Source organism: Camelus dromedarius, chromosome 9 (genome assembly GCF_036321535.1).
Source record: "Camelus dromedarius isolate mCamDro1 chromosome 9, mCamDro1.pat, whole genome shotgun sequence".
Taxonomy (NCBI): domain Eukaryota; kingdom Metazoa; phylum Chordata; class Mammalia; order Artiodactyla; family Camelidae; genus Camelus; species Camelus dromedarius.
In genome coordinates, this window is record NC_087444.1 from 36,003,222 (window position 1) to 36,028,583 (window position 25,362).

The 25,362-nt window shown below is 41.1% G+C and overlaps 1 protein-coding gene across 8 annotated transcripts in view; it reads right to left on the reverse strand.

The window, feature by feature from the left end:
• Positions 1–1,969: 1,969 nt before the first annotated feature.
• The window catches only part of ZFP90 (ZFP90 zinc finger protein), a 36,856-nt gene continuing 13,463 nt past the window's right edge, over positions 1,970–25,362 (reverse strand). For 3 of the 8 annotated variants that reach the window (XM_064489027.1, XM_031458197.2, XM_031458198.2), the window contains 4 exons: positions 25,131–25,196; positions 14,586–14,712; positions 14,161–14,256; positions 8,550–10,569 (listed from right to left, as the gene is read on the reverse strand). In XM_064489027.1, the coding sequence (XP_064345097.1) occupies positions 8,912–10,569; positions 14,161–14,256; positions 14,586–14,712; positions 25,131–25,163 (1,914 nt within the window). In that variant the 5' untranslated portion in view covers positions 25,164–25,196 and the 3' untranslated portion in view covers positions 8,550–8,911. The other 5 variants (XR_004138887.2, XM_064489030.1, XM_031458199.2 and 2 more) reach the window with 5 other exon arrangements.

Sequence of the window (25,362 nt, forward strand, 5' to 3'; positions counted from 1 at the left end):
GGACGCAAGTGGGCTTCCTGTGATACCTCTTCAAAAGGCACACCCAGATCTTCCTGTTAAGTCTAAAATTGGTATAAACGTTCTAATCTGTGTGGTGTCACCATTTAAAAAGGCTTTCTCATCTCCACCACACCGCTGTCCGATCCTCTAGGAGCCCTTAACCTGAGTAATGCAATTTTGTGCTTACTTAGAGTTATTAAAATTCAGTCTAGACCAGTTTAAAACTCTAAATTCATACCTTCTTAGATGCCCGCATGCCCTGCCCGCATCTGCTGTGTCAGGCCTGCTGGTCCCGAGGCTGGCGGCTTCCTCACAGGGAGATGCGCAGGGGTCTGGGGCCTATGTGCAGCTTCACCCCAGCTCACTGTATTCATTCCTAGAGGGGTGGCCTCGTTCAGTCCTCAGCTCCAACCCCTCTCCAGGTGGGTCACCCCCTAGTTTGGTGGGACAGACCCTGGGACACAGCACTATGCCTCCTGCCCACTCTGCTTTCTTTCCTACAGGGAACTCAGGGACACGATAAATCTATGTCCCTCAAGCACAGTCCCAGCTTCCCATCTGGTTAGCTCCCCCTTGAGAATGAGCTCAACGTCCCGGTTTAGCCGACCAATTATAAATATCTGGTCACTCTACCCAAGATCTATTGAAATCCTTTCTTGTGATCTGTGGCGGCAAAGAAATCGGACAGAGCCGTCCTGTCCTTTTCTTCCTAGGCACAACACAAAGGCAGACGCTCAGAGGACTTCACACTCTGCACCTAGAGGCTATTCCAACAGCACACCCCTCCCTTCAGAAATCTCCAGTTACAGGCACTTGTCTGCGTTAGATTCCTCCCCACCTCCTTACCACCGAATACACACTCTTCAGGGGCACACGGTAAGCTATCGCAAGAACTCTGGGTAGTGGGCCTGTGGGTTTGCTGGGGATGAAGACACCAAGCTCCAGCGATTTCAGATGCCTCTAATACCTCCAGTCATTCTCTTGGTACCTGAGTCCCGCAGTCCCGTGGGGAGAGGCAGGGGCCTCACCCTAGGACCACAGGTACCCTCTCCTCTGGATCTGACCCTGTTGCATGGTTAAGTGTCATGGGGCCTGTGCAACTCCCACACTTCCGAGTGCATGCAGTAGGACAGAGTGCCCAGTTCTTGTGGTACCTTTTAGAAGGTAGGGCAATATGATGCTTTGTTTTCATCTTTGGGGCTTTATCAGCAACGCTAAACAAACAAAAATTCCCTGCCAAAACCCTGTGACAACTCTTAACTTTTGAAAATGAGTATTAAAATTCAAGAACAATTAGTAATTGCTAGTTTCTTAATGCACATAGTGAAATAAAAACCCCACTAATTATTACAACTATACTTGTCTGGTCATAGCAGAATAAAACACCATCTATATATCAGGTTCAAATTTCTTGGTTCCTTTATCCATTAAAATGCCCCCCAAAAAGTATTTTTCCAAAATTAATAGGGCTTTCACTGCAATTAGCAAAAATTAGTTCTCTCCTTCCACCAACTCCTGCCAATAATCACTTATGTTCCTCATATACAGGAAGCCTTCTGCTCCCCTGCCATTCCTTTCTTTTTAATTGTTCCCTCAAATGGCATTTATGGAGAATGGGAATGCTTTGCTTGATTTGACAGTGCCAAGGCGCTCCTTTCTTGGGCTTGGATCAGCTTCTCACCCTTGGGAGCATGAATGCCCATTATTCCTTCTCCTAAGTCCTTCAGTCACGCTGAATGTACAGGTCAAACAGGCTCATGCTCCAAGAGGAACCAAGCAGGTGGCTTTGGGCGAGGAGGAACCAGATAAGAGCAAGGAGGCAGATTTTAATTGTAAAAGAGTTTAAACATTCAGAGGCACACACAACAAATATGCATCACCCTCTTTGAACAAATATTTAAACAAATATTTTGTTAGATTAGCTTTTATTAAAAAAATAGGAAAGTTTAAGCCTTCTTTTATCCCCTCCCATCCCTTTTCCCTCTAGCTCCAGGGGAAACCACCACTCTGAAGCTGATGTTTCACTAATTTCCTACTTTTACTTCATGTGTGTTGATTAAAAAAATACGTGTTATGGATTTTAAAAAGTTACATCACACTATATACAACCCTTCTGCAACTTTATTTTCAATTATTTTCAGTGTTTTTCTTGTTAATATATGTACATCCAGTTCAACCATTTATTAATATTTGAGTATCTCCTGTACTGGGGACAGGGCACTGAACAAAAGATACATAAGTTGCTGTCCTCAGTCATCAAGCTGTTCACTTGCTATTTTTGTACTTTACTGTAAGAACGTTATGCTTCAATAAAATTTACATCCCCCCAAATCTCTACTCTCACGGAGCTTACCTTCTAGAGAAGGACATATAATAAGTAAACTATTTAGAGTGTCAGGTGATGGTAGGTATTATGGAAAAAATGAAGCTGGGAAGGGAGTTAGAGCGTGCCACGCAGGGTGATTGCTATTTTGATAGGATAGTCAACGAAGGGTTCATTGAACAAAGATCTACTGGAGGTTAGAAACCAAACCAGGTGATATCTAGGGGAAGAGGATTCCAGGAAAAGCGAATAGCAAACGCAAAGGTTCTGAAGTGGAAGCTTGCTGTGGGTGTTTAAGTTACTGCAGAGAGTATAGCACAGGGAAATATATACAAGATCTTATGGTAGCTCATGGAGAAAAAAAATGTGACAATGAATAACTGAAAAATTGTGCTCTTCACTGGAATTTGATACAACATTGTAAAATGATTATAAATCAATAAAAAATGTTAAAAAAAAAAAAAAGCTACTGCAGAGAGGTCAGTGGGCCCAGAGCATAGTGATCAAGAAAGGAGAGGAGTGGTGAGTCACACAGGTAATACAGGGCAGCAGGTGGTGCCAGTACTAAGTAGGGCTTCTGCTTTAGCCTGTATTCATGAAGTGGAGAGCTATTAGAGAGCTTTGAGAAGATGAGTGACACAATCTTATCAGATTTTTACAGTATCACTCTGGCTGCTGAACTTCGAACACAGAGAGGCACAGATGGAAGCAGAGGAACCAATTAGAGGCTATTGCAGATATCTGGACCAGAGATGATGGTGACATAGGCTAGGACAGTAGAGGCAACAAGAAGTGGCCATCCTCAAATATCCCGCAAGTTAGCAGACAGAGCTTATTGAAATTTGGATGTGGGATGTGAAACAAAGGAATCAAGAATGGTTCCCCAGTTTGGGGGCAGAGCAACTGGAAGGATGGGGTTGCCTTTTCCCAGATGGGAGGACTGAGGAAGGAATATGTTTATGATGGGACTGGGAGGGGGAGATCATGAGTTAGTTTATCTTTGGACATTATTAAATTTGAGATGTCTGTTAGACATCCAAGTGGAGACATCAAGTAGGCAGTTGGTTACATGAGTATGGAGTCGGGTTGGAGATAAAAATTTTTAAGTTGTCAGCAAGTTGAAACAGGATGAGAGCCCCAATGAGAGCCCTCACACTAGGATGAGAGCCCCAATGTAGAAAAAGAAAAGAGGTCCAAAGATTGAGCCCTAGAATTCCTATGTCTAAAGCAAGGGGACATAAAGAAACTGGGAGAAGTAGATGTCAGTAAAGTACAAGGAAATCTAAGTGTGATAATCTGAAAGCCAAATGAAAAAAATGTGCAAGGGTGAGGAAGTGATCAACTATACCAAATAATGCTGACAGGTCAAGAAAAAGAATTGAAAAAAAGACCACTGGATTTAGCCACATAGAGTCCATCAGTGACCTCTGACAAGAGCAGAAACAAAGACCTAATTGGAGGGAATGCAAGAGAGACTGGAAGGAGAGGAACTGGAGACAATGAGTATTAGATAGACACCTCTACTGAGGAATATTGTTAAGTGAAGAAGGAAATGGAGTGGCAGGTGGAGGGAGATGTAGTTTATGTATGTATGTATAAATAAATATATACATATATTTAAGATGAGAAAAATTACCTGTTATTTTGCTGATGGGAAAGATACAGTAGACAAGAAAAAAAAAAGATGCAGAAGAGAGGACAATTGTAGGAATGATGTTCTAGTTTACGAAAAGGATCTAATACACCAGAGGAGAAGTTGACAAGACATTAAGAGAAGAAAGAGTCAACCACAGAATCAGGATATAAAGAAAGAGTGCATGGACAAGATGCATGTAAGAGAGTAGTTGCCTTCTGATTGCTCTTATTTTTCTCAGTTAGCTAGGAAACAAGGTCGCTAGCTGACTAAGGACTGGTACAAAGAGCTGGAGGTTGAGAAGACAAGCTATAAAACAGTACCTAAGGAGACCAGGACAGTGACTGGACTAGGGGAACAAATGCTTGAGGTTAGCAGCCAGGAATTTAAAGCAGAACTAGTCACTGTGGCTGCTCTTCTCCAGCCACATTTACCCGCATGGGTCCAGGAGTGGAAAAGGTGAGCTAGAAGGGCTTTTTTTGGGTGGTTGTTGTTGTTGTTTTTGCCTGATACCCTGGTTCCTCTATGTACTTACTGTATTGTATTAAACAATATGCTATGATTTATTAATCCATTCATTTACTGTCAGACATCTGTGTTGTGTCCATATATTTACTATTTCAAACACTGCTGCAGTGATCATCTTTGTATGTCTTCGTGCTCACATGTGAGTATTTCTAGTCTACCGCATATATCTACAAATGGAATCGCTGGGTTAAGAAGTATGCTTAGCTTCAATTTTACTGGATATTGCCAAATTACTCCCCAAATGATTATATCAATTTACCCTCTCACCGACAGTGTATAGAAGTTCTCACTTTTACACCCCCTGCCAGATTTCTAAATTTTGCCAGCCTAGTGGATCTGAACTATGATCCCACTGCTTTCTTCTGCAATATTCTAATTTCAGGATTGAGCATTCTTTCATTCACAAGCCAGTCTTCTTTGTCTATCAACATATCTCCACAGTAATGTTCACTAGTAAGACTGCACTGAGTACCTATTACATGCCTGGCATTGTGATAAGCAGTGGGACAAAAAGTTAGCAAAACAGATGTGGACCCTGTCTTCCTGGAATTCACAATCTACTGTGGGCTGTGTTGGGGGTGGGGGAGAAAATGAAATAATCTAAAATACAAATTGTGGTAAGGTAAAGGACGTTAACAATAATCCATGAAAATGTAAAAGGAGACCAATTTTGTTGAAGTAGGGCAGTCATTAACTCTTCCCTGATGTGACATTTGCATTTTTAACCTAGGAGTTAACTAGTTCAGTATTTACAAAAGCCCACTGCAGCTATAAAGAACCGAGCATCACCATCACGCCTAATCACTGCAGAAGTGGTTTCTTCTCAACCTGGCACACATGAGTGTTACTGGCGGACACACCTGCCCTGCTGCCCTTCCCCAGACACACGCAGGCACTAGGAGTGGGAGAATGGTTTTCTCCTGCTTCCCTTTTGCAATTCCCAGACTATTACTCTTGTGCTATTATATCTAGTATATTCTTTTATGAGCCTCACACCATCGGGTTATACTTACCTCTACACGCTGACACAGTAATCCCATTTTGGATATTTTATCTCATTCTGGATATTTTAAGAAAAAATTCTATAGAAAAAAAGGTAAGAGTATTTTTAAAAATAAAAGTATTCAACATCATTATAAAAATCAGTGCCCAACACAATCTAAATATTATTGCAACAATAGGAAGCTTGTTAAAGGGATCATGAGACCGTGTAGCAATATGAGAAATATTTATGAGAAAGGTTTTTAAGTATTATACAAGATTTTATCTACAATATAGGCAATTGTAAATATCTGATATATTAAGGTGTGAGGGTTGAGTGAATTTAGGGGATTTAATTTCCTGAAATAGTCAAGAAAACATTTCAAGGCCCTTTATCATTTTATCTCCACTTGGTCTCTGACCTAATCTAGCACCATATCCCTTCATCCACTCACCCCCAAACGACTGTTACATGCAGCTCCTTGAACATAACATGGCTCTGGAGACATGAGGTTAAGAGCAATGCCCTTGCAGCCAAGCACTTCTGGGTTCCAAGTCTGAATCTGCCGTGGGCAGTACTTTATCTCCTTGGGCTTTTCCCCACATTATAAACAAAGATATAATATACGCATTTGGTTTATTTAATGAAAGCAACAGAAATGTAACAAATTAGCTTAATCAAAAAGGGAGAATCATCGGATAGTGGGGAGCCTATAAAATCCCAAGAAGAGCGTCACAAATTAAGCCAAGTCCAAGGATGTCAGGAATTAGAAATGAGAACATCATGTTGGTTGCATCCTCTCTTACTACAACAGAACTCCCCTCTCTGTAAGGAATCCAGCTCCAGGCAACTCTAGGCCTTCACCTTTCGAGTCTAGCAACCCAAAGTATCCTTGCTAACTCTATTTTGAAAAAATCCTGTCAAAAGACCCCGAATGGCTCAACTAGGTCACTTGTTTGTCCCTGGATCTATTACTGAGCCCCAAGATGTCTTGACTTGTGTTTTTGTGGTGAGTGAAGCAGAGACTGTTACTAGAAGAAAAGGGAGGGAAAGCTGGGCAGAGATACCACAAGACCTAGAATGGGGAATTGTAAGGATCAAATGAAATGATGGCTATGAAGTACTTAGCACAACGTCTTACAAGTAGTAAGCATTCAACAAATGATAGCTATTAACTCACCTGGCTGTGATGAGTTTAGCAGGTAATCCCTCTTCCTTGATGCGTCACTCTTTAATCTTAGCCAAGTTCTGAAAATTGAAAAAGACAAACTAACTCCCATTCAACTAAGAAGGCTATTTATTGAAATAATACAATGATGTTACAAGGATGTATTTCACATAGCCCAGAAAGCTGGGTGTTTGTAAGTGCACGGTGCATGGTTGCTGGGACTAGAGATTCCTCTGCTAAATCAGCCATACATACATCCTGGGCCCCCTCCCTGTCAATGAAGATGTGCTGAGATTCAGAGATTGGGTAGATCTAGGCCAGGCTCCACACACAAACCAGTGGTCTCCTCTAGGTCTTCTGGAACTAAGTCTTTATTAACTTCCATAACAGTTGTGCAGCACTCAACTGGTTACAATTCATGCCGTTCTTGCAAACAGTCCACTATGGGGATCCCCAAACATTCAGCAGCAAAATGAACTCCTGTTAGGCATCCTAGACAATTAGTAGAGGAGATTCCAAGTAGAATTACCCCTTGGCAAACTGTGTATCACAAAAGCATGGTCTTGGCACTGTGTGCACTAAACGTGGAATATCATAAAAAAGGCATTTTTGAATGCTTAATGTTTTGGAAGGGCAGATCTGCTATAGAGTATCCCATCCCATTTTGCTCCACATGTACTAAACTCATTGGGCCAGACAGCCCACATTTCAGGCACCATGCACATTTTTCCTGCAAAGAATTATGAAGGATATTTGGGAGCTGCCTCATGCTATCCAGGATGAGACAAAAGTTATAGATTCTGTTACCTGACATGCAAAGCAGCCAGTAGGAAAGGTTCACCACCACCACCCCATATCACTCCTCCCTATGCTTAATCATTAGGGTGGGAAAGTTTGCTCTTCTTGGGGGCGGGGGGTGCAGAGGATCTTTTATCAAAGAGGTCAATTTCCATAGTTGCTTCCAAACTTATCTGCACTCTTGGTGCCAAAGAACCAACAAAGATTCTGGAAATTCCTTTAGGATAGCCCATGGGAGGCATCAGGGGATATTAAGGATTAGAGTGGATCACTGACGCTTCCCTCATGCTTTACTGATGGAAAAGCACCACAGAGCTGAAAAATAAGTTAATTTTTTAATGGTTAAAACTTCTTTGGCACACAAAATGATTCATTACATGCCAATTCTCTAAACTGACCTAACAGCAAGTTATTATTATCCAAATAATTGGACTTACACTTCCCCAACAGTAAAATTAATTTGGGGAATTTTTTTTTCTTAGTTCTGTTTTGTTTTCCCATTGACCCAACCTAGGAAGCTTGGGGCAGTGCTTTTTATTTTTTTCCATGGGAGAGACATGAAAAGCACAGTAAGAAGACAATAATTCTATGACTTATGTTACCTGAAGTACGATATTTAGGAAAAGGAAAAAAGTCATTAGTAGTTCAACTATTTACAATTTCTGTTAACATTTTGGCTTGTAAGCTTCCAATAAGTTGCTGTAAATAAGTGTATGACAAATTTGCATGTGTCCTGCTGCCTCTTATGCTTTTATGATTCCCAAAGTATTCAACTCCAGAGTGCGCACTGACTATTTGTGCATCTGATTGTTTCAAAGCTTATTTTAAAGCCCTGAATTCCAAAATATCTTCTTAGTGGCAAGACCACAGGGCCAAAGATCCAGGAGACCTGCATATTGACCCAGCTTTGCCGTTATAAACGTATCATGCTGTGCAAACCACTTCGCATCTTTGGCTTTCAGTTTCTTCATCTGTACAATGAAGTGGCTGGACCAGTTGATCTAGTTCTTTGAATGGTGAATTCTTGGAGGTGGAATTGGTTTCCATGGTAAATTTAATGTAAGAGCTACAGTTGAATGCAGCTGTCAAGTAATTTAAAAATGAGTTTTGGTCAGTATAGCAGGAGTTTTATTTATTTTTAAAAAAGGTTGTAAACAGTGAGAGTTACAAGTTAAATTGTTGAAAGTTGGTGACCTCCTACATACATATATTCAAAATCTTTACAAAGTCTAATATATAGGCATATCATTTCTAACAGGTTATGTTAAGATGTCTGTAGTTTTTACATGTCTGTTATCAGATCTGAGAATGTAGCTTTTATTTATTAAAAAAAAACAACACTACTAGCAGTTTTCTCCACACAACACACACACACACACACATAATTCATTACATCCCCAAGCTTTCTCTCCAGTAAGAATCCTCTGATACTAAGTAGGAACAATATTTTAGCTAAAGCTTTCAGCACATTCCTTAATGTCAGGGTTCCTGGGGTTTATTTCGTGTATGAATTCTCTGGTGTTTAGTAAGAGCTGAGCTTCGACTGAAATTCTTCCCACATTCCTTACAAGCATAGGGTTTTTCTCCAGTATGAATTCTCTGATGATCATGCAGATTGGTTTTCTTCCGGAAGGCTCGCCCACATTCACTACATTCATAGGGTTTTTCTCCAGTATGCGTTCTCTCATGCTGAATGAGGGATGAACTCTGACTGAAGGCTTTCCCACAGTCGATACATTCATAGGGTTTCTCTCCTGTGTGGGTTCTCTCATGCTGAGTCAGTGATGAGCGTCGACTGAAGGCTTCTCCACATTCATTACATTCATAAGGCTTTTCTCCAGTATGAATTCTGTGATGTTCTATGAAGCTTGTACTCCTTTTGAAAGCTTTTCCACATACATTACATTGATAGGGTTTCTCTCCAGTATGAGATATAGGTTGTTGACTGAAGGCCTGCTCACAATCATAGGGGTTCTCCCCAGTATGGATCCTCTGATGGTCAGAAAAGTCTGTAATATGACTGAAGTCTTCCCCACAGTCATCGCAATGATAGGACTTCACTTCAGTGAGAGTGCTTTCATCTTGCATAACAGATGAGCTGTGCTTGAAATCTATGCTGTAGTTACTGCTTTGGTAAGGTTTGCCTCTCTTATGAATCCTCATATGTTTATAAAGGGATGGGCTCTGACCAAAAGCTCTCCCACATATGCTACATTCAAAAGGTTTCTCTCCTGTATGAGTCCTCTCATGTTGGACAAGGGAAGAACATCGACTAAAGGCTTTCCCACATTCCTTACACTGGAAGGGTTTCTCTCCACTATGTGTGACCTCATGCTGAGTGAGGGATGTGCCATGCCTAAAAGACCTCCCACATAAATTACAACGATAGGGTTTCTCTCCAGTGTGAATTCTCTGGTGTTGAACAAGGGAGGAGCTGCGCTGGAAGGCTTTCCCACAGAGACTACACTGATAGGGTTTCTCACCAGTATGAGCATTTTCATGCTGACCAAGGGATGAGCTATGCCTGAAGGCCTTTCCACACACATTGCATTCAAAGGGTTTCTCCCCAGTGTGAATTCTCTGATGCTCAGTAAGTTGTGTCTTCCAGAGGAAGGTTTTTCCACAGTCAGTACATTCATGATGTTTCTTTCCAGGATAAACTCCCTGATCTGTACCATTGGGGAAAGCTCCATCTCCTTTATGAGTTTTCTCATGTTTAGTTAGTGATGATCTATGAATAAAGGCTTTTCTACATTTATTACATTTATAAGGCTTCTTTTTTGCAAGGATATTATTCTGATTGAGTAAATCTGAATTATGCCCCAAATTGGTCCCAAATGTATTACATTCATTAGACCTTGGAGGAATGTTCACTTGTGTAACCAGGTTTGTATTCAATCCAGAGTTTTCCCCAAATTTATTTTGCTCAAAAGTTTCCTCTCGTGTGATTATTTTCTTCTGGGTGGATACACCTGGCCCAAGATGTCTCTTCCAGTTTTCCTGGTGCCTCTCTAATTGGCTACTAACATCCCAAGCGTCTTCTAATGTGGCATGGGAGAGATCATCCGTGATAAGGGATACTTCAGATATGCTCTGGCGCAGACTTGAAGATTTGGCTTCAGGCCTGGTCTTCCAGTCTGAAAGACATCCAAAGTGCAAAAGTCCCCTATTCCCTCCTGCTGAAACAAACTGCTACAGTAGGAATGAGGAAGTGAGAGAGAGATAAATTATACATCACTCGTTTTGAAATTAGTCCTGTAGCTTGAGGAGAAAACCCAAAATGGAGAAAAGGAAGAGTGAAGAGAGGTGACAGTGCGGATTGCAGATCCAGAGTGAAGGATAAGTCCAGAATGAGGAAGCCCATGTAGGAGGCTTGTTAGGGAGTAAGGGAATAATTGAGCATGAGAGCATTCGGCAGAGATACAAATGGAGCAGGATCACAGTCCATCTGGCAGAATCCTATCTGCTCTCCATGCCTCCCGTCCATTTTACAAACTGTCACAAAACCTATCTTCCTAATATATCCATTTCATAATTTCTTTAAAGTCACCTCTGAGGCTTCAGATCTTCAAACCCTACAGAGAAAATCTGCAGCCAATGATCTAACTGAAATGATTCTTTGACATACTTGAAGAGCAAAGGCTATACTTCCCAAGCTGAAAAACAGTATTTCAGGAGGCAAATCATCCTTGCCCTTACAACTGGAGTTGTGGTTTTATTCTATTTGAGTTCTGATTCTCCGTTAATCACCTATCCTAACCAAAAATGATTCAGTTTCATCTGCCTTAAAAACTGATCTCTAAACTTCTGTTTAACCTCAGAATATTAATAGCAGAAAATTAAATTAGTTAATGTCTAGGTGCTAAAAATGGTAATCTTTAAAAACTAAAGGGAGGGGGGTTTCTGGAGTGATGGAAATGTTCTGTATCAATAGGAGTCTGGGTTAGATGGGAGAATGCATTTTCAAAATCAACTGGATGATACATATAAGAGGTGTGTATTTCAATGTATGTAACATTTTCTTAAAAAAAAAAGAACTATGAACAAATATTGAACTCTAGTCAATGAAATAAATGCTAAAGTATTCTAAAGGTGAAATGTACTCATGTCTGCAACTCACTGGAAAATGCATCAAAAGATAGATTAACAGATGGATAGATGAAAAGATGTGATAAAGCAAATACAACAACATGCTAACTATAGAATCATGGTGGTAGGTATACAGTATTCACTGTACAATTTTTTTCAACTTACCATATATTTGAAATTATTCATAATAAAATATTAGGAGGGAAAAAACAGCAATTATGGGGCCCTAAAACCCCCAATTCCTTATCCTGGAACAAGACTCAATTTTAAATTCCCAAGGACAAAGAATGCTTTGTATTTCTTTTAGAATACTTCTCAGTGGGACATTCAAGAGATGTCTGTTGAAATGAATGAATGAGAACATTCTCTCCCCAGTTAGATTCCATAACAATCAATCAAGTACTTTCTGACTACCTTTTATATGCTCTGTAATACAGATGGAAAATATATGGAAATATAAGTAGACTTTTCAGAAGGTTAAAAATCTAAGAATAAAAACAAGACTCAATTTTTTTTTAAGATTCAGTATTTTAACAACTAAAAAGAAAACCCCATCAGATGGTATCCATACCATCTGAATTTGTGTGGTAGAGGCAATATAAATGGTATTTGCGATCAGAGAAGGAAGAAATAAATATATTATCTAATGAGGGAAAGTGTATGCTACTTACAGAGAACATCAAGAAGAAGTCGAACCTAAGTAGAGCTTTTTTTTTTTTTTTTCCAGCAGAAATAGAAAGAAATACTGGACAGTATGATGGGGATTCTTAAATCAAGGAAGTTTCTGTTTCCTATAATGAGGTACAGGGAGTAATAGCAAGGTTCTTTCAGAGGCAGGTGGTTTATGAAGATAAAACATTAAAATCCAGCATGGCCCATGGCCCATCAAATGAAGAACAGATAAACAAAATGTGATATATCCATACAATGGAGTATTACTCAGCAATACAAAGGAATGAAGTTCTGATATATGCTACAACACGAATGAGCCTGGAAAACATTATGCTAAGTGAAAGAAGCCAGTCACAAAAGGCTACATATTATATGATTCCATTTATAGAAAATATCCAGAATAGGCAAATCCAGAGAGATGAAAAGTAGATTAATGATTGCCAGGAGCTGGGGGGATGGGGAATGGAAGTGACTACTAATAGGTATAGAATTTCTCTTTGGGGTGAACATGTTCTGTGATTATATAGTGGTGATGGTTACACAACTCAATCCATATCCAAAACCACTGAACTCTATACTTTCAAAAGCGTTAATTTTATGGTATATGAATTATATCTGAATAAAACTATGATTTAAAAAACCCAATATGGATTAAAAAAAGATAAGCAGAGCAAGCAAATTCAACTGGGTATAATAGTAATCTAAGTCTGGGGCTTCGTGTAGGATGTTACCAGTCCAAGTTAAAAGGCAGGAAAATCTAAGATACTTCTCAAAGCAGGAAAACAACCTGGGTTGAAAGAAAAAGACTAAATAAACTATGGTGTCTGGCCTAAGGGAATGGAAACCTGGTAATTTCTAACAGGCAAGGGGAGAAATGGGTTATGCACAAGGTAGCAAAATGTGCTGATTAGGGCTGCAAGAATGATTAATTTAGATTTTACATCTTTTTTTTTTTTAACATCTTTAATAAGAACCATATGGGACTTACAAGTGGAGGGCTCCTTTGAGAAAATAAAAAGTAACCAGGGAACAAGTAAGGACAATTCTGAGTTTACAGCACAGAATAAAGACCTGCAAATACCACAAGGCAGGCACCCTTTAACAGGGAGGTAATACAGAAAGAAAGGGGAGGAAGCCAGAGGGCAGACTCAAGGTAGACTCACTTAAGAGGGAAAAGCAAGAAAAGCCAAAGAGTTAAAGCCAAGAAGCATTTAACAAGTAGGTAAACCAGGAAAGGATGATACTCCAGGAACTGTGGAGAGAGGAAATGAATCAAATCAGCATGAGCACAGGACGGAAGGAAGACGGCATTGCTCCCCAGACAGGCGGTACAGAAGTGCAGTCAGGGAAAGAAGTCTGGAGGCAAGTTACAAAGGAAGAATCAAGCTTGTGGGTATTTCCTACAAGTTTGGGGATCCGACAGTGAAAGTATCAAGACAAAACAAGGAGGAGACATGGAAGTTCAACCAATGTCTGAATGAGTAAGAAGTGGGGAGGATACAACTCAAGTGCTAGAGCACACGCTTAGCATGCACAAGGTTCTGGGTTCAATTCCCAGTACCACCTCCAAAAATAAATACATAAACCTAATTACCTCCCCCCTCAAAAAAAATAAATAAATAAAATGAATGAGTAAGAAGAGATCTCTAAATAATGAAGGAGGATTAAGGACACCAGAGGAGAAAATAACCCAGCAAGTAGGGTTACAAGACAGGGAGAGATGGTGTTCTGAGTGTCGGACAAAGGGTTACTTTCAGAAGGGAGAAACGGATACCTTTCCCTACAAGACCTACGAACAGCAGGAGCACCCTCATGGAGAAGGAAGACATACAGAGGGGTCATCCAGGAGATGGCTCAGCCTCTTCTACAGGTCTAGGCGCTCCCAAGGCAGCAATGTGAAGGGGTGCCCCTCTCCTTCGACTGTGCCTTTGTACGTACTGATTCCTACATGCTTGACTCTCATTTACCTGGATAGAAAGGTCTTTGGATTTCTCCCTCTGCTATCCATGGCTCTTCTCCTTGCTCCAATTTGAAGATCACCTCTGGCTTGGAAACTTGATATCCTGCTCATGGGTAAATACACAAGATTTGGTTGTCTGTGCAAGTGGACAAAGAACCCTCTACAAGTCAGTATTAGGCCTTGATCCTCAGGAACTCTGAAGGGAAAAAAAGGTGCAACTTGAGGAGCATGCAATCAAACGGCCTATTTCCAGTTCTGTGAAAGAAAGATCTTTTACCTAAAGAACAGGCTCAGAAACCCATAGAGCTGAGTCCCAAAATGATGAACAAACTCGGACCCTGAACACAGTCACCCAAACTATGAGCCCCACAACCCTAGTAACTGAGAAAGAAAAGACCCATCAATACAAAGACAATGAGATGTGGTCCTTACCAAGAGAAACCAAGTGGCTATAGTTCTCCAGCATCACATCCTTGTACAAGCGCCTCTGAGCAGGATCCACGTGGTGCCATTCTTCCTGGGTGAAGTTCACAGCCACATCCTTGAATGTCACTGATTCCTGTAGGATCACATTCCTGCTTAACTAGGAATTAACCCCACAAATTTTCCCATGCGATACTGGGAACATACTGGAGGGTCTATCAGAAACAGTGATCACACATTTGGTATCCTAAGGGGGCAATGTTGGGTTAAATGTACTTGTTGTTTACATAATTTTATAAAGAATCTAATATGGCAGGCAGGAAGGTCATGAGGGGCAGTATGTGCTGCAATCCTATATGCCTACTTAGCTTTCTTCTTGTTTCCCTCCAAAGCCTTTTATACAATCAATTCCTCATTGCCCCTGCACTTCTTTTGTTGCAAAATCCAAATACAACAGCAAATAAAAAGTAACAGCCTTCATTCAACCCTATCACCAATCTCACTAAATTCCTTACAAATAACCACGGTTAACAGTTTGGAGTACACACTTAATAGTCCTGTTCCATGTTTTACACACACAGAGTCTTTTGTACAATACCATATATACTGTTTTACAACTTGCTTTTTACATTTAACTATATATCTTGGAGATCTTCCCACAGTGCTATGTATACTTTCACCTTACTCCTCTGAATTGCTTCACAGCACTCCATAGTACAGTTGTACCATAACATACTCATTGGCTAAAACCCACAGCACCCACTGTACTAAGAATAACATTCAAACTCCTCCATCACTCACTGGGCTCTGGCCATGTTGACCTTTTGCTGATCCCTGAACACCTCAAGTTTGTTTCTAACCCTGGCCTTGGGATCACCATGTGGTTGACAACTAGTCACTTAGGTCTCAGGTCCAGCATCACCACCTCAGAAAAGTTGTCTTAGCGCCTCCATTCTACTACACGTCGTATTACCATGTTTAATTTTCCTCCTAGCACAGGTATCTCTCACTGTCCAAATTCCTGCCACCTGAACTCAGGAACCAAACAGACTCAGGTTAAAAAGGACACTTGCACTTCTAACCATTATCTGAGATTTCCTGTTAGCCTTTTTTGTCTCCCCGACTGCAAGCTCCATGAGAATACGGACTTTTATCTATCTATTTATTCACTGCTATACATCTCTCTAGTGCCTAGAATGATGCCCAGCACATAGTGGATGCTTAAAAAAATACTTGATGAATGAATAAACAAACAAGTTCCTGTTAATAGATATTTGGATTAGTTCCAATATTTTGCTATTACAAACATTACTGCAATACAAATTCTTTGTGCAAATATGCTAGAATTTCTGTAGGGTAGCTAGCTAGAATTGGAATTGCCAGATCAAAGGTCTTTTCATGCTTTACCCCACTCCAGTCACTTCTTCATCACACTGCAACCAGGCTGGCTGAAGACTCCTGTGCCTCCAAAGTGTCAGTTCTGAGGCTCACAGGTTGATTTCTGTCTTGCCTCATGAGGCCTTGTTAAGCCATGAGACACCTGTCATCATGCCCTATCTGAAATATCCCCTCTGGTCCTAGATAGATTTCTATCTCAAGAAGTACATAATAAAGTATGTAAAAACAATTACTATGAAAAGACACTTAAAGCAGAGCTGCAAGTTCACCCCAGCAGTGAGAGAAAGTTACGTGGAGGCTCTGCTTTACTCCATGCCCTTCTTCCCATGTGCTTAGCTATAGCTGAACTGGACTTTTCAGTTTCCTGGAGAATATCATTCTCTCCCATCCGTCTTTCCCTCGCTAACTCCACTACATACTTCAGGTGTAGGTTAGATCTTTGGTGAGGTCTTCTGAACCCCCAGTGGAGGGTCAATACCCCTGTTATGTGCTTTAACCCACTCTGCACACTAACAGCTACAGACCTAACAATCTATTTAGTGCTTGTTTTCCTAGTTAGATGGTGAGCATTATGAGGGCAGGGACTGTACCTTTTCCTTTTTTCAAGTCTAGAACACCAATGTCCAGCAATGACCTGACCCAACACTAAATATCTGTTTCCTGACTGAGTTGAGCCTTAAGGAGATGGCTGAGATCTGAATTTTAGAGAAAAGGGGACTGGCCCCAACTCCTACTGACTGAGGTGCATGACCACATCCATACACAACAATGGCTCCTCTGTATCACATTTCTCCCTTAACACTGTGACTGTGTCTTCACAAGAACAGAGAAGGGTTGAAACACGGCAGATTTTTCTGATCAAGGTCAGGGATCTGACTGTGCCAGGTAAGATGACACTAGATATTTACTAGATGCCTGGCTTTACCGTATGTACTGTGGCAGAATAAAAACGCAAATGAAAAACACTGCAGTCTTTGAATAGGTTTGTTTACTTTAAAATGTGTTATTTATTAGAGCACGATATACAGTAAAGTGAGGTGCTACAAGCGTTCCAGGGATGGACAGCACAGAGCATAAGACACTGCATTATGGTGTGTGTTACCTATTGTTCACTGTGCTTCTAGAGGGTCAAGACCTTGTCTCAGACACCTTCGAATCTCCAGAGGCCAGAACCATTTTGGTACATAACAGACAGTCAAGCGTTTGCAAGATTAAATAGATAAAATGTACTCTGAGATCCTTGGTGTGAGTTAGCCACTCTGAATCAGATCAACTTTAGGGCACTCCCAATGGAGGTCACATTTTGGACTGTAATAAAATGATTCAGTAACATCTTCTGAATGCTGCTCACCCTTCTTCCAGATATAACTGGACCTCATAATCTACAACTTTAAAAAATTTACAAGAAGTATAAAATGTTCCCCTTCCCCACAAAGAGAGCCTTGGCCAAATGATGGAACCCAAAACAACAGGGCATACTAAGTTGAGAAGATTTAATTTCATGGGCTCCTAAAAAGTTCTACAACTCATAAGTATGTAATATCCTTGGGTAAATCACAGATCTCCTGGAGATCCAATTTTCTCATCTATAACATAGATTCCCTGAACTGAAGAAATAAAGAGTTTTAAGAGTAGAAGGGTGAAAGAGCACATATATAGCGTATTTAACATGTATTTATTATATTTAACATAAGTATTAAATATAATATTTAATCATTTATACTGTGTACAATTATAACATTAAAAACTACTTCCTCTAAGGCCAAGTTAGTTTATGCAATTAGAACACATAAATTTACTGGGAAACAGTATGGTGTTTTCATTCAAGTACTCTGTGCTCTCTGCTATCAAATAATAATAGTTTGGTAAACTGAGAGTTAACAGTATCCCTAACAACTCAGTACAGAGAGAAGAAACAGTATTACTGTTAGCCTTCACACACATACACAGACGCCCTATTGAGGTTAATGGCATCATCATCTACAGTATTCCCAACTAGAAACCTGGACCTCACCTTTGGCTCTTCATCTTTTCCTTTATGCCTTGAAATTACGAAGAGCCTCAAAAATGTCTCCTAAATTCAGTCTCTTCCTTTCATCTTTCAAACACAGCTCACATGTGGCTACTGAGAACTTGCAATGTGGCTCCAAATTGGGATGTGCATTAAGTGTAAAATACACAAGGGATTTCAAAGACTTAGTAACAAAAGAATATAAAATACCTCACTAATAATTTTAAAATACTGATTCAAGTAGAAATGCTCATATTTTGTCTATATAGGGTTAAATAGTATGTATTGCTAAAATTAATTTCACCTGTTTCCTTCTACATTATGGCTTCTAGAAAATTTAAAATTATACATGTAGCTTACATTTGTTTTGGACAGCATTGTCCTAGATTGTTCTAGATCTTCATCTCAGGCCATCCTCTCCAGGTGACTGAATTGTCTTTCTCTTAATTTTTGCGTCCTGCCCCACACTCCATGCTTCCACCAAGTGGATTCTTTGCCCTGTTTACATCATTCTCTGTCCTGCCTCTTCGCCTCTATATAGTCCATTCTGACCATCATATACTTTCCTCCCTCAGCTCTACAGGAAAAATTCCAAGTCATCCTTCTAGAACCAGTTCAATGGTCCCTTCCCTTCTGAACATTTTCCAGACCCCTCATCTTCCCACTGCCACCTTCTGCATTTGGTCCACATCTCCATGTCAGAACTGTAGCTATAATTTCATGTTTTTCTCCCTCATCAACTTCTCAAACTCCTTTTCATTTCAGTATTTTCAGAACAAAGTATGTTAAAATTGTCCAGAATCACATTGTTAGAGCAGGCAAATAGCTAGATATGAACAGAAAAAGGGGGACACAAACCAAATGGCAGGAACTGGACAGAAAGGAGGGGCACAAGCCAAATGCAGGAAACCACACATCATGTAAGCACCAGGGATCCCTGGGAAGAGAAAGGAAAGCAGGAACCTTTGGGCTGATAAGGGATCACACCTTTTGGGGTGATGAGTGGCCTGGAGACAAACAAAGAAAGGTGAGAAAAGGCAGGAATCTCCAGTGTCCGAATGTAACCTTTTGCTCATTACACCCTCATTCAATAGAGTTAGCCTTGCAGATCAGAAGTACCCATCATGCACCGACACCATGACACTTCCAATCCAGACTAAATAAGGACAAAAATCCCTCCTCCCTTTGGGAAGGTGGAGTTGGGATGATAATCAGGGAATACAACCCCAAACCCTTCCCTCCCCAATGAATATTCTGCTTGTTCATTTTTACACCCTATGTAAATAACTTTCCAAAAAAACACAGGGCAGCCGCTCATCTGAGCCTGCCTGCTCTCCCCTTGAGAGTGTACTATCCATCCTTTAATAAATCCTCACTTTACTTTTTTAACCACTGTGTCTTGTCTCTGAATTCTTTCTGGGATGGGACAAGAACCTGGAACACCAGTTGCATCCACCGGCAACAACATGGGCAATATAGAAAAAATTGTTTATGCATGAAGGGCCCTACCAAACCACATTTAAAAGCTCCTCAGGTGATTTATTAGAAAAAAGCAACAACTAACATTTATTGAACACTCACTGCAGGCCAGGCACCCTCTCACTAAATCCTTATTTCTGCCCCACAGGAAGCAGGTACCTTCTCCTGACTGGTTCTGTGGCCTACCCCTGGTTGAGAACCACCACCTGGCACAGAGCAGGAATTCCAAAAATGTCTGCTGAGTGAATGAATATAGAGTCTGGGTAATTCTTACTGAAGGAAAAGCTGTTCTGAGGATTAAAAAAAAACAATTATAGAGAGTATAGAGGACCAGGCTAGAGGGTAGAGGCACAAGATCAAGTAGGGAGGAGAAGAAAAGGTGCCGTGGCCCGGCCCTCCCCTGCCCGCTGCCGATGTCTCCCCCCACCAAAAATGATAGATTTGTGAGTTATATTCTTGGATTATAAAAAGCAGGGACAAATGGAAAAAATGATGGCATTAATAGTCAAACCTAAAAGCTGGCTCCTCTTAAATACCGGCTGAAGAGAAAAACCTCTGACAAATCTAGTAAGAAAAGAAATTTTAAAAGAAATCAATTTAAAGATAAAGGGATAAAGAAATCAGTAAAATACACAGACGTGTGTTAAGAAATGTGAAAGATCTTTGCGAAGTGGATAATTTTTAAATCCTAAATCACCAATGTTGACACAAAAAGGGAAAAATCTTAATAATTGAGCAGGAAATAGAGGAAACTGTTCCAAATTCATCCTCTCTAAAAAAAAAAAAAAAAAAAATCCTAGATCTAAATGTTTTATACGTAAATTTTTTCAAAAGACAGAAAAAGACAAAAAGAGATCTGAATGAATCTATACATTAAGGATGAGCATGCCATCAAAATCTGCCAAAGATCTCTCTCTCTTGCTCTAAGGGCTGCATCACTTAAGAACACAGATGTAAAAAAAATTTTAATTATCTACTGTAACCAATGGGACTTTATCTTAGAATTATTTGTAATAGTAGAAACTTTAGAAACAACCTAAATGTTCTATGAGAAAAAGTAAAATAAATTTTGGTGTACCATGCAAAGCAATATAACATAGCCATTAAGTGATTAAAAAAAGAAAAATCCTCATAAAAATTATATAAAATTCTTAAATGTTATAATTGAAAATGTCTAAGGGAAAAATATGCATAGGGAGAAAAAGTTCATCAAAACAAATACAGAAGTGCTAAAGAAGAGAAATCATAAGTGACTTGTTTCTACTAAAAAGCGTATATATATATATATATATTTTTTTTTTAAATAAAAGTAGTACAAGGCGTAGAAAAGTCAGGGAAAGAATCATGTTTTTGAAATAGGTCTTAGAGGAACAGATTTTGACATTCTAACATTGTCTCAAAAACAAAATTTCTTACAACTGTTCAGTGAAAGTCACATTGTTTCATGCAATTGTTTTATCAGAAAATCAGCATCACTGCAACTGGAAAAATCATATTTTTTGCTATATTAGGAACAGAAAATGCAGGAAAGTCTAAAATTACTGCTTGGGGTTAAATGGTTATGAATGTTTGCTCATGTGACACTCACTTATTGTGTGTGTACTTCTGAACAAGGGATGAAAGGAGTCAGGTGACCCTGTTCTAAAAAAGCCGAAAGCCCAGTACAGAGATGGATGGGTAAGCACACCACCGCATATGACGTAAGACAGTACTATGACAGGTGTGCACAGGTGCTATGGGAATGCACAGGAGAGGCAACTGACCTTACTCAGGTGAAGGAAGGTCTGAGCTGGGGCTTAAAGACCAGCTCCAGTCAGCTCAGGCTGGGAAAGGGGACCTCTGGACAGAGGTTAGCTCGAACATCCCTGACCACAAACATCCTGACCTGGTTCAGCAAGTGGCTTCGCTTCCCCAGAGCATCTTTTCTGAGTTTCCATGACCTAAGCCAGCTTTTGCTGGATTTGTTCATCCTGATGACTACAGAGCTCCCTTGGGATGTGGAGTCAACAGAGACCAGGCCCTGGTCCCTCTTCATTTCCTCCCCTTCAAGATAGAACACCAAGAAACCTGGTCTCCACAAGCAGCCTTTTCTTATAAAACTTTCCCCATTTCTTACTTTTCTGGTGGCTTTGATACCAAGTAGGACCCTATTGGGTTCCTGGTACAAAACCCTTCCCTGTCCCCTGTTACTAGTTTGAAGGAAATAAGCTTCATTCAGCTTCCTTGACTTTCCCTGAGTTGCAACGGGCAGATTCAGTTGTTAATCAGGGAAGAGAGGGAATGCAGAAGTGAGGGGACAGTCCAGAAACAATAGTGCAGCCTTAGGGCAGGGTCCTGGGTCCTGGTTCCTGTTCAAGGAATATACATAACAATATCTTTAAGTTTTTCTGTAGGAACTAAGATTCCCCCCCCAACCCTTGCCTCTTGTTTATAGTAGAGTTGAAGTCTCCTGGGCCTTAGACAGTTTTTTCTGGGGGACACTGGGTGCACCAGATTGTTAGCATTCTGATTGAAAGCAACTTTCCTTTTTGTTTCCAAGGCTGCTGCCCCCAGGATCATACCCCTGCCCCTTAAGAAAAAAAGTTATTCTTATCTAAGTTTCAGGAGGCAGCTACAAAGAGAAGAAACAAGAACTGTTTAGAAACCCAAGACGGTGGAGGATTTGACTTCCAACGGACCCGATGAGCCTCATTATACTCTCACTGGAATGTATTACCATGCTAAGTGACACACCCACAAGCACCAAGACAAGTGACAGTTGCCATGACAATAATTGGAAAAGTCCATGAAAGGCCAGAAGACAAGGCTCCATCACACCCAGAGGGAAGAAGACATAATGGCAGAAGCCTCCCATAAAACTCCATGTGGCCCGAGCCACAGCTGGAGCTATCTCTACGGGCCATCTTGGCCCACTGGAGTGCCTTTTCCTCACTCTGGAGAGCCTTCTTTCCTCTTCCTCTTCTGAGTAATAAAACAGCCATTCATTTTGTCCCTCTGCCTCTGTTGCAAATTCCTTCACAGTCGGTGGCAAGGACCTACACTTTCGTGGACTCCCTAATTGAGGGGTCTCTCTGTCCACTAATAGCTTCAACTTTAAGAATGGCAAACATCATAGAATAGATAAACAAGATTATACTGTATAGCACAGGGAAATATATACAAGATCTTGTGGTAGCTCACAGCAAAAAAAAAAAATGTGACAATGAATATATGTATGTTCATGTATAACTGAAAAATTGTGCTCTACACTGGAATTTGACACAACATTGTAAAATGACTATTACTCAAAAAAAAGTTAAAAAGATACATATTACTAAACATAAAAGAAGAATAAAAGATACTGAAACCTCAAAAAAAAAAAGAATGGCAAACATCTTTCAAAAATTGCAACTAAAAACATAGTACACATATAATGAAAAGGATGCATAGTGTTTACAGACACAGTTACTAAGGATCCACAGAACTCAAGGATTTTCAGGGTATCAGGAGCCAGCCCATCTCTGCTCCCTTTCCCCTCTCACCATGGGGGCCACTTTAGCTATCTGTTAGCTAAGCCCTGGTAGAAGGTTTCACTCACAGGAGCTCCAACTTTCAAACTCTTGCTCCTGTACAACATCATTCATAGCAATCTTTAAAACCAAACAGTTGTAAAGTTCTCTGCTCAAAAACACTGGCTCACCCTATATTAGCCTTCTTGCAGCTCCCTGAACACACCAGACACACATCCTGCTGTCCCCTCTATCCAGAGGACTCCCCTCTGGACCTGTGCAGTGTTAACTCCTAGAATCTCTTTGAAGTCCGCTCAGATGGCACAATCTCAATAACAAAAAGGCTTATTCTGACCACCCAATTTAAACTGCACGCCTACCACAAGCCCCTACACTTCCCTACTCAATCTCTTTTGCCTTTCTCTACCTTTTTATCTTTTTTGAGGTACTGTTGTCTTCTACAATATCATACAATTTCCTTACCTACTGAATTTTTCTGTCTCCTTGTAGGATGCAAGCTCCATGAAAGGAGAAACCATTACAAATTTTGTTCACTTATGTATCCCAACCACCTAGAAAAGTGTCTTAACACATCAGAGGGGTTCAATGACTATCTGCTGAAATACACTACCCACTGCCTAAAGCCCACACCCACTGTCACACAGGACAGTGGTTTCACGTACAGGCCCCTCATCTTCTTGCCTCCCAACCCCCCCGACTCACAGTCAGTAGGCTCTATTCCCATCCCCTTCATTTTCACCTGTTGAGACTCTGCTCCTATGCAAAGGCAATACCTCCACTGACCTTCCCACCAGCAGAGTTTCCCTTCCCTTCTGTACTCACAGCAGCCTCCTGATCTCTGTGGGGACACTCGACACCTTTCCTGTGCTATACTTCTGCTTGAGGCTATCTTCCCTCATTAAATTAACTTCCCAGATAAGCAGCCACATGACTCAACTACTCATCTTCTGCATTCCTCTCAGGGCCATGCTCAAAGAAAGTGAACCAGTGACGAAGGGAAATTTCTGCCTAAAAAGCCCTATTTTTAGGGCTACTGTTCTGTTCTGTCCTCCGTTCCCAGTCAACATCCGCAGCCTGAGTTGGTAACCGAAGTGGTCTGTCAGGCCATTCCACGAGAATATAACTGAACCAGAGTACTCAGGAAACAGCTTTTAAAGTGAAGTTTAAAGAGGTCCCTAAAATTCACTGCCCAGAACACAAATCCACTGTCACCATCAAAAAGGCAACCCTACCCCACCTGTGGAAAGGATCATCACCTGCATGAGGAAACAAGAAGTAAAAAATATAAAGGCATTATATATACTGTTTAATTTACTGTAAACTGCTTTTAAAGAACACTGGTATTTTTATCTGTACTGATCCTGACTGTCTCACACCCAGAAACTAGAATCTATGGTTTTTTTTCCTTAATTGTAAAGAGAGTGTGGATTAAAATACCATTTGGACCTTGTTATATTTTCACTGATAGCCTCTGTAAATCAATGGGTAACCTCAGAGTTGTGATGCTTCTAGAAAATGCCTCCTAACTCACAAGAATAAATAAGCTTCATATTAAGTCGAAGGCTGGCCGTCTGGGGATGTGCACTATTATTTCTTTGTTAAAGGAATAATTCCTTTGTTAAAGCAGAAAAGGACATGAAAAGCTACAGGACAAGTCCTCCCTTGTTTGTTTGTTTTTTTCTTCCCTCCTCGCCCAGGAAAAGCCAACCTCCAGCCTCTTTCTAGGCAAATCCGGACAAGGCTTCTTTGGTCAGACCCCTTAAGGTCTCTCCATGGCCCCCTCTCTCCTTCATTCACCGACAGTCACTTTCTCCTCTACAGTTTTGTGTCCTGTCACCCTACCCTCTAAGTTCCTTACTGACAGAGTTCAAGGAATTGGCCTGGCACTCAGGATTCTCAACACTGACACTTCGCAACGCATCCACTCTTAACTCCTCCCACAAGACCACACTGCCCTCGTCCCCTCCTCCCCACAGTGCAGCCCCCCAACCCTCCACTCCCCTGCCTGGGGAAGCCTGCTCCTCGTTGCTCCGGACACCTTGGGTTTCCTCACGGTTAGGAGGCTCCGAGGGGGCAACCGAGCCAGGAAAAGGAGTCGCTCAAGCAGAGAACAATGACTGCTCTAAATATACCCCGGGGTAGGGACGGGCTGCTTACCTGGGGCCTGGTCGTCGGAGGCCTTGGGGCCATTCCTGCGTCACCAGCCCGGCTCCCAGACAGGGTCTGGGGAGAGAGAAGAGGACCACTCACCCGGCAGGAACAGCCGACCCCACCCCGCCGCGCCAAGCCGGGCCCGCCTCCGCCCCTCTGCCTCTTCTCCGGCAGAGAGAGGTGGGGAGGTGCGCGGGCCCCGCCTGGACCTGCCTCCCCGAAATTAAAGGCTCGCGGC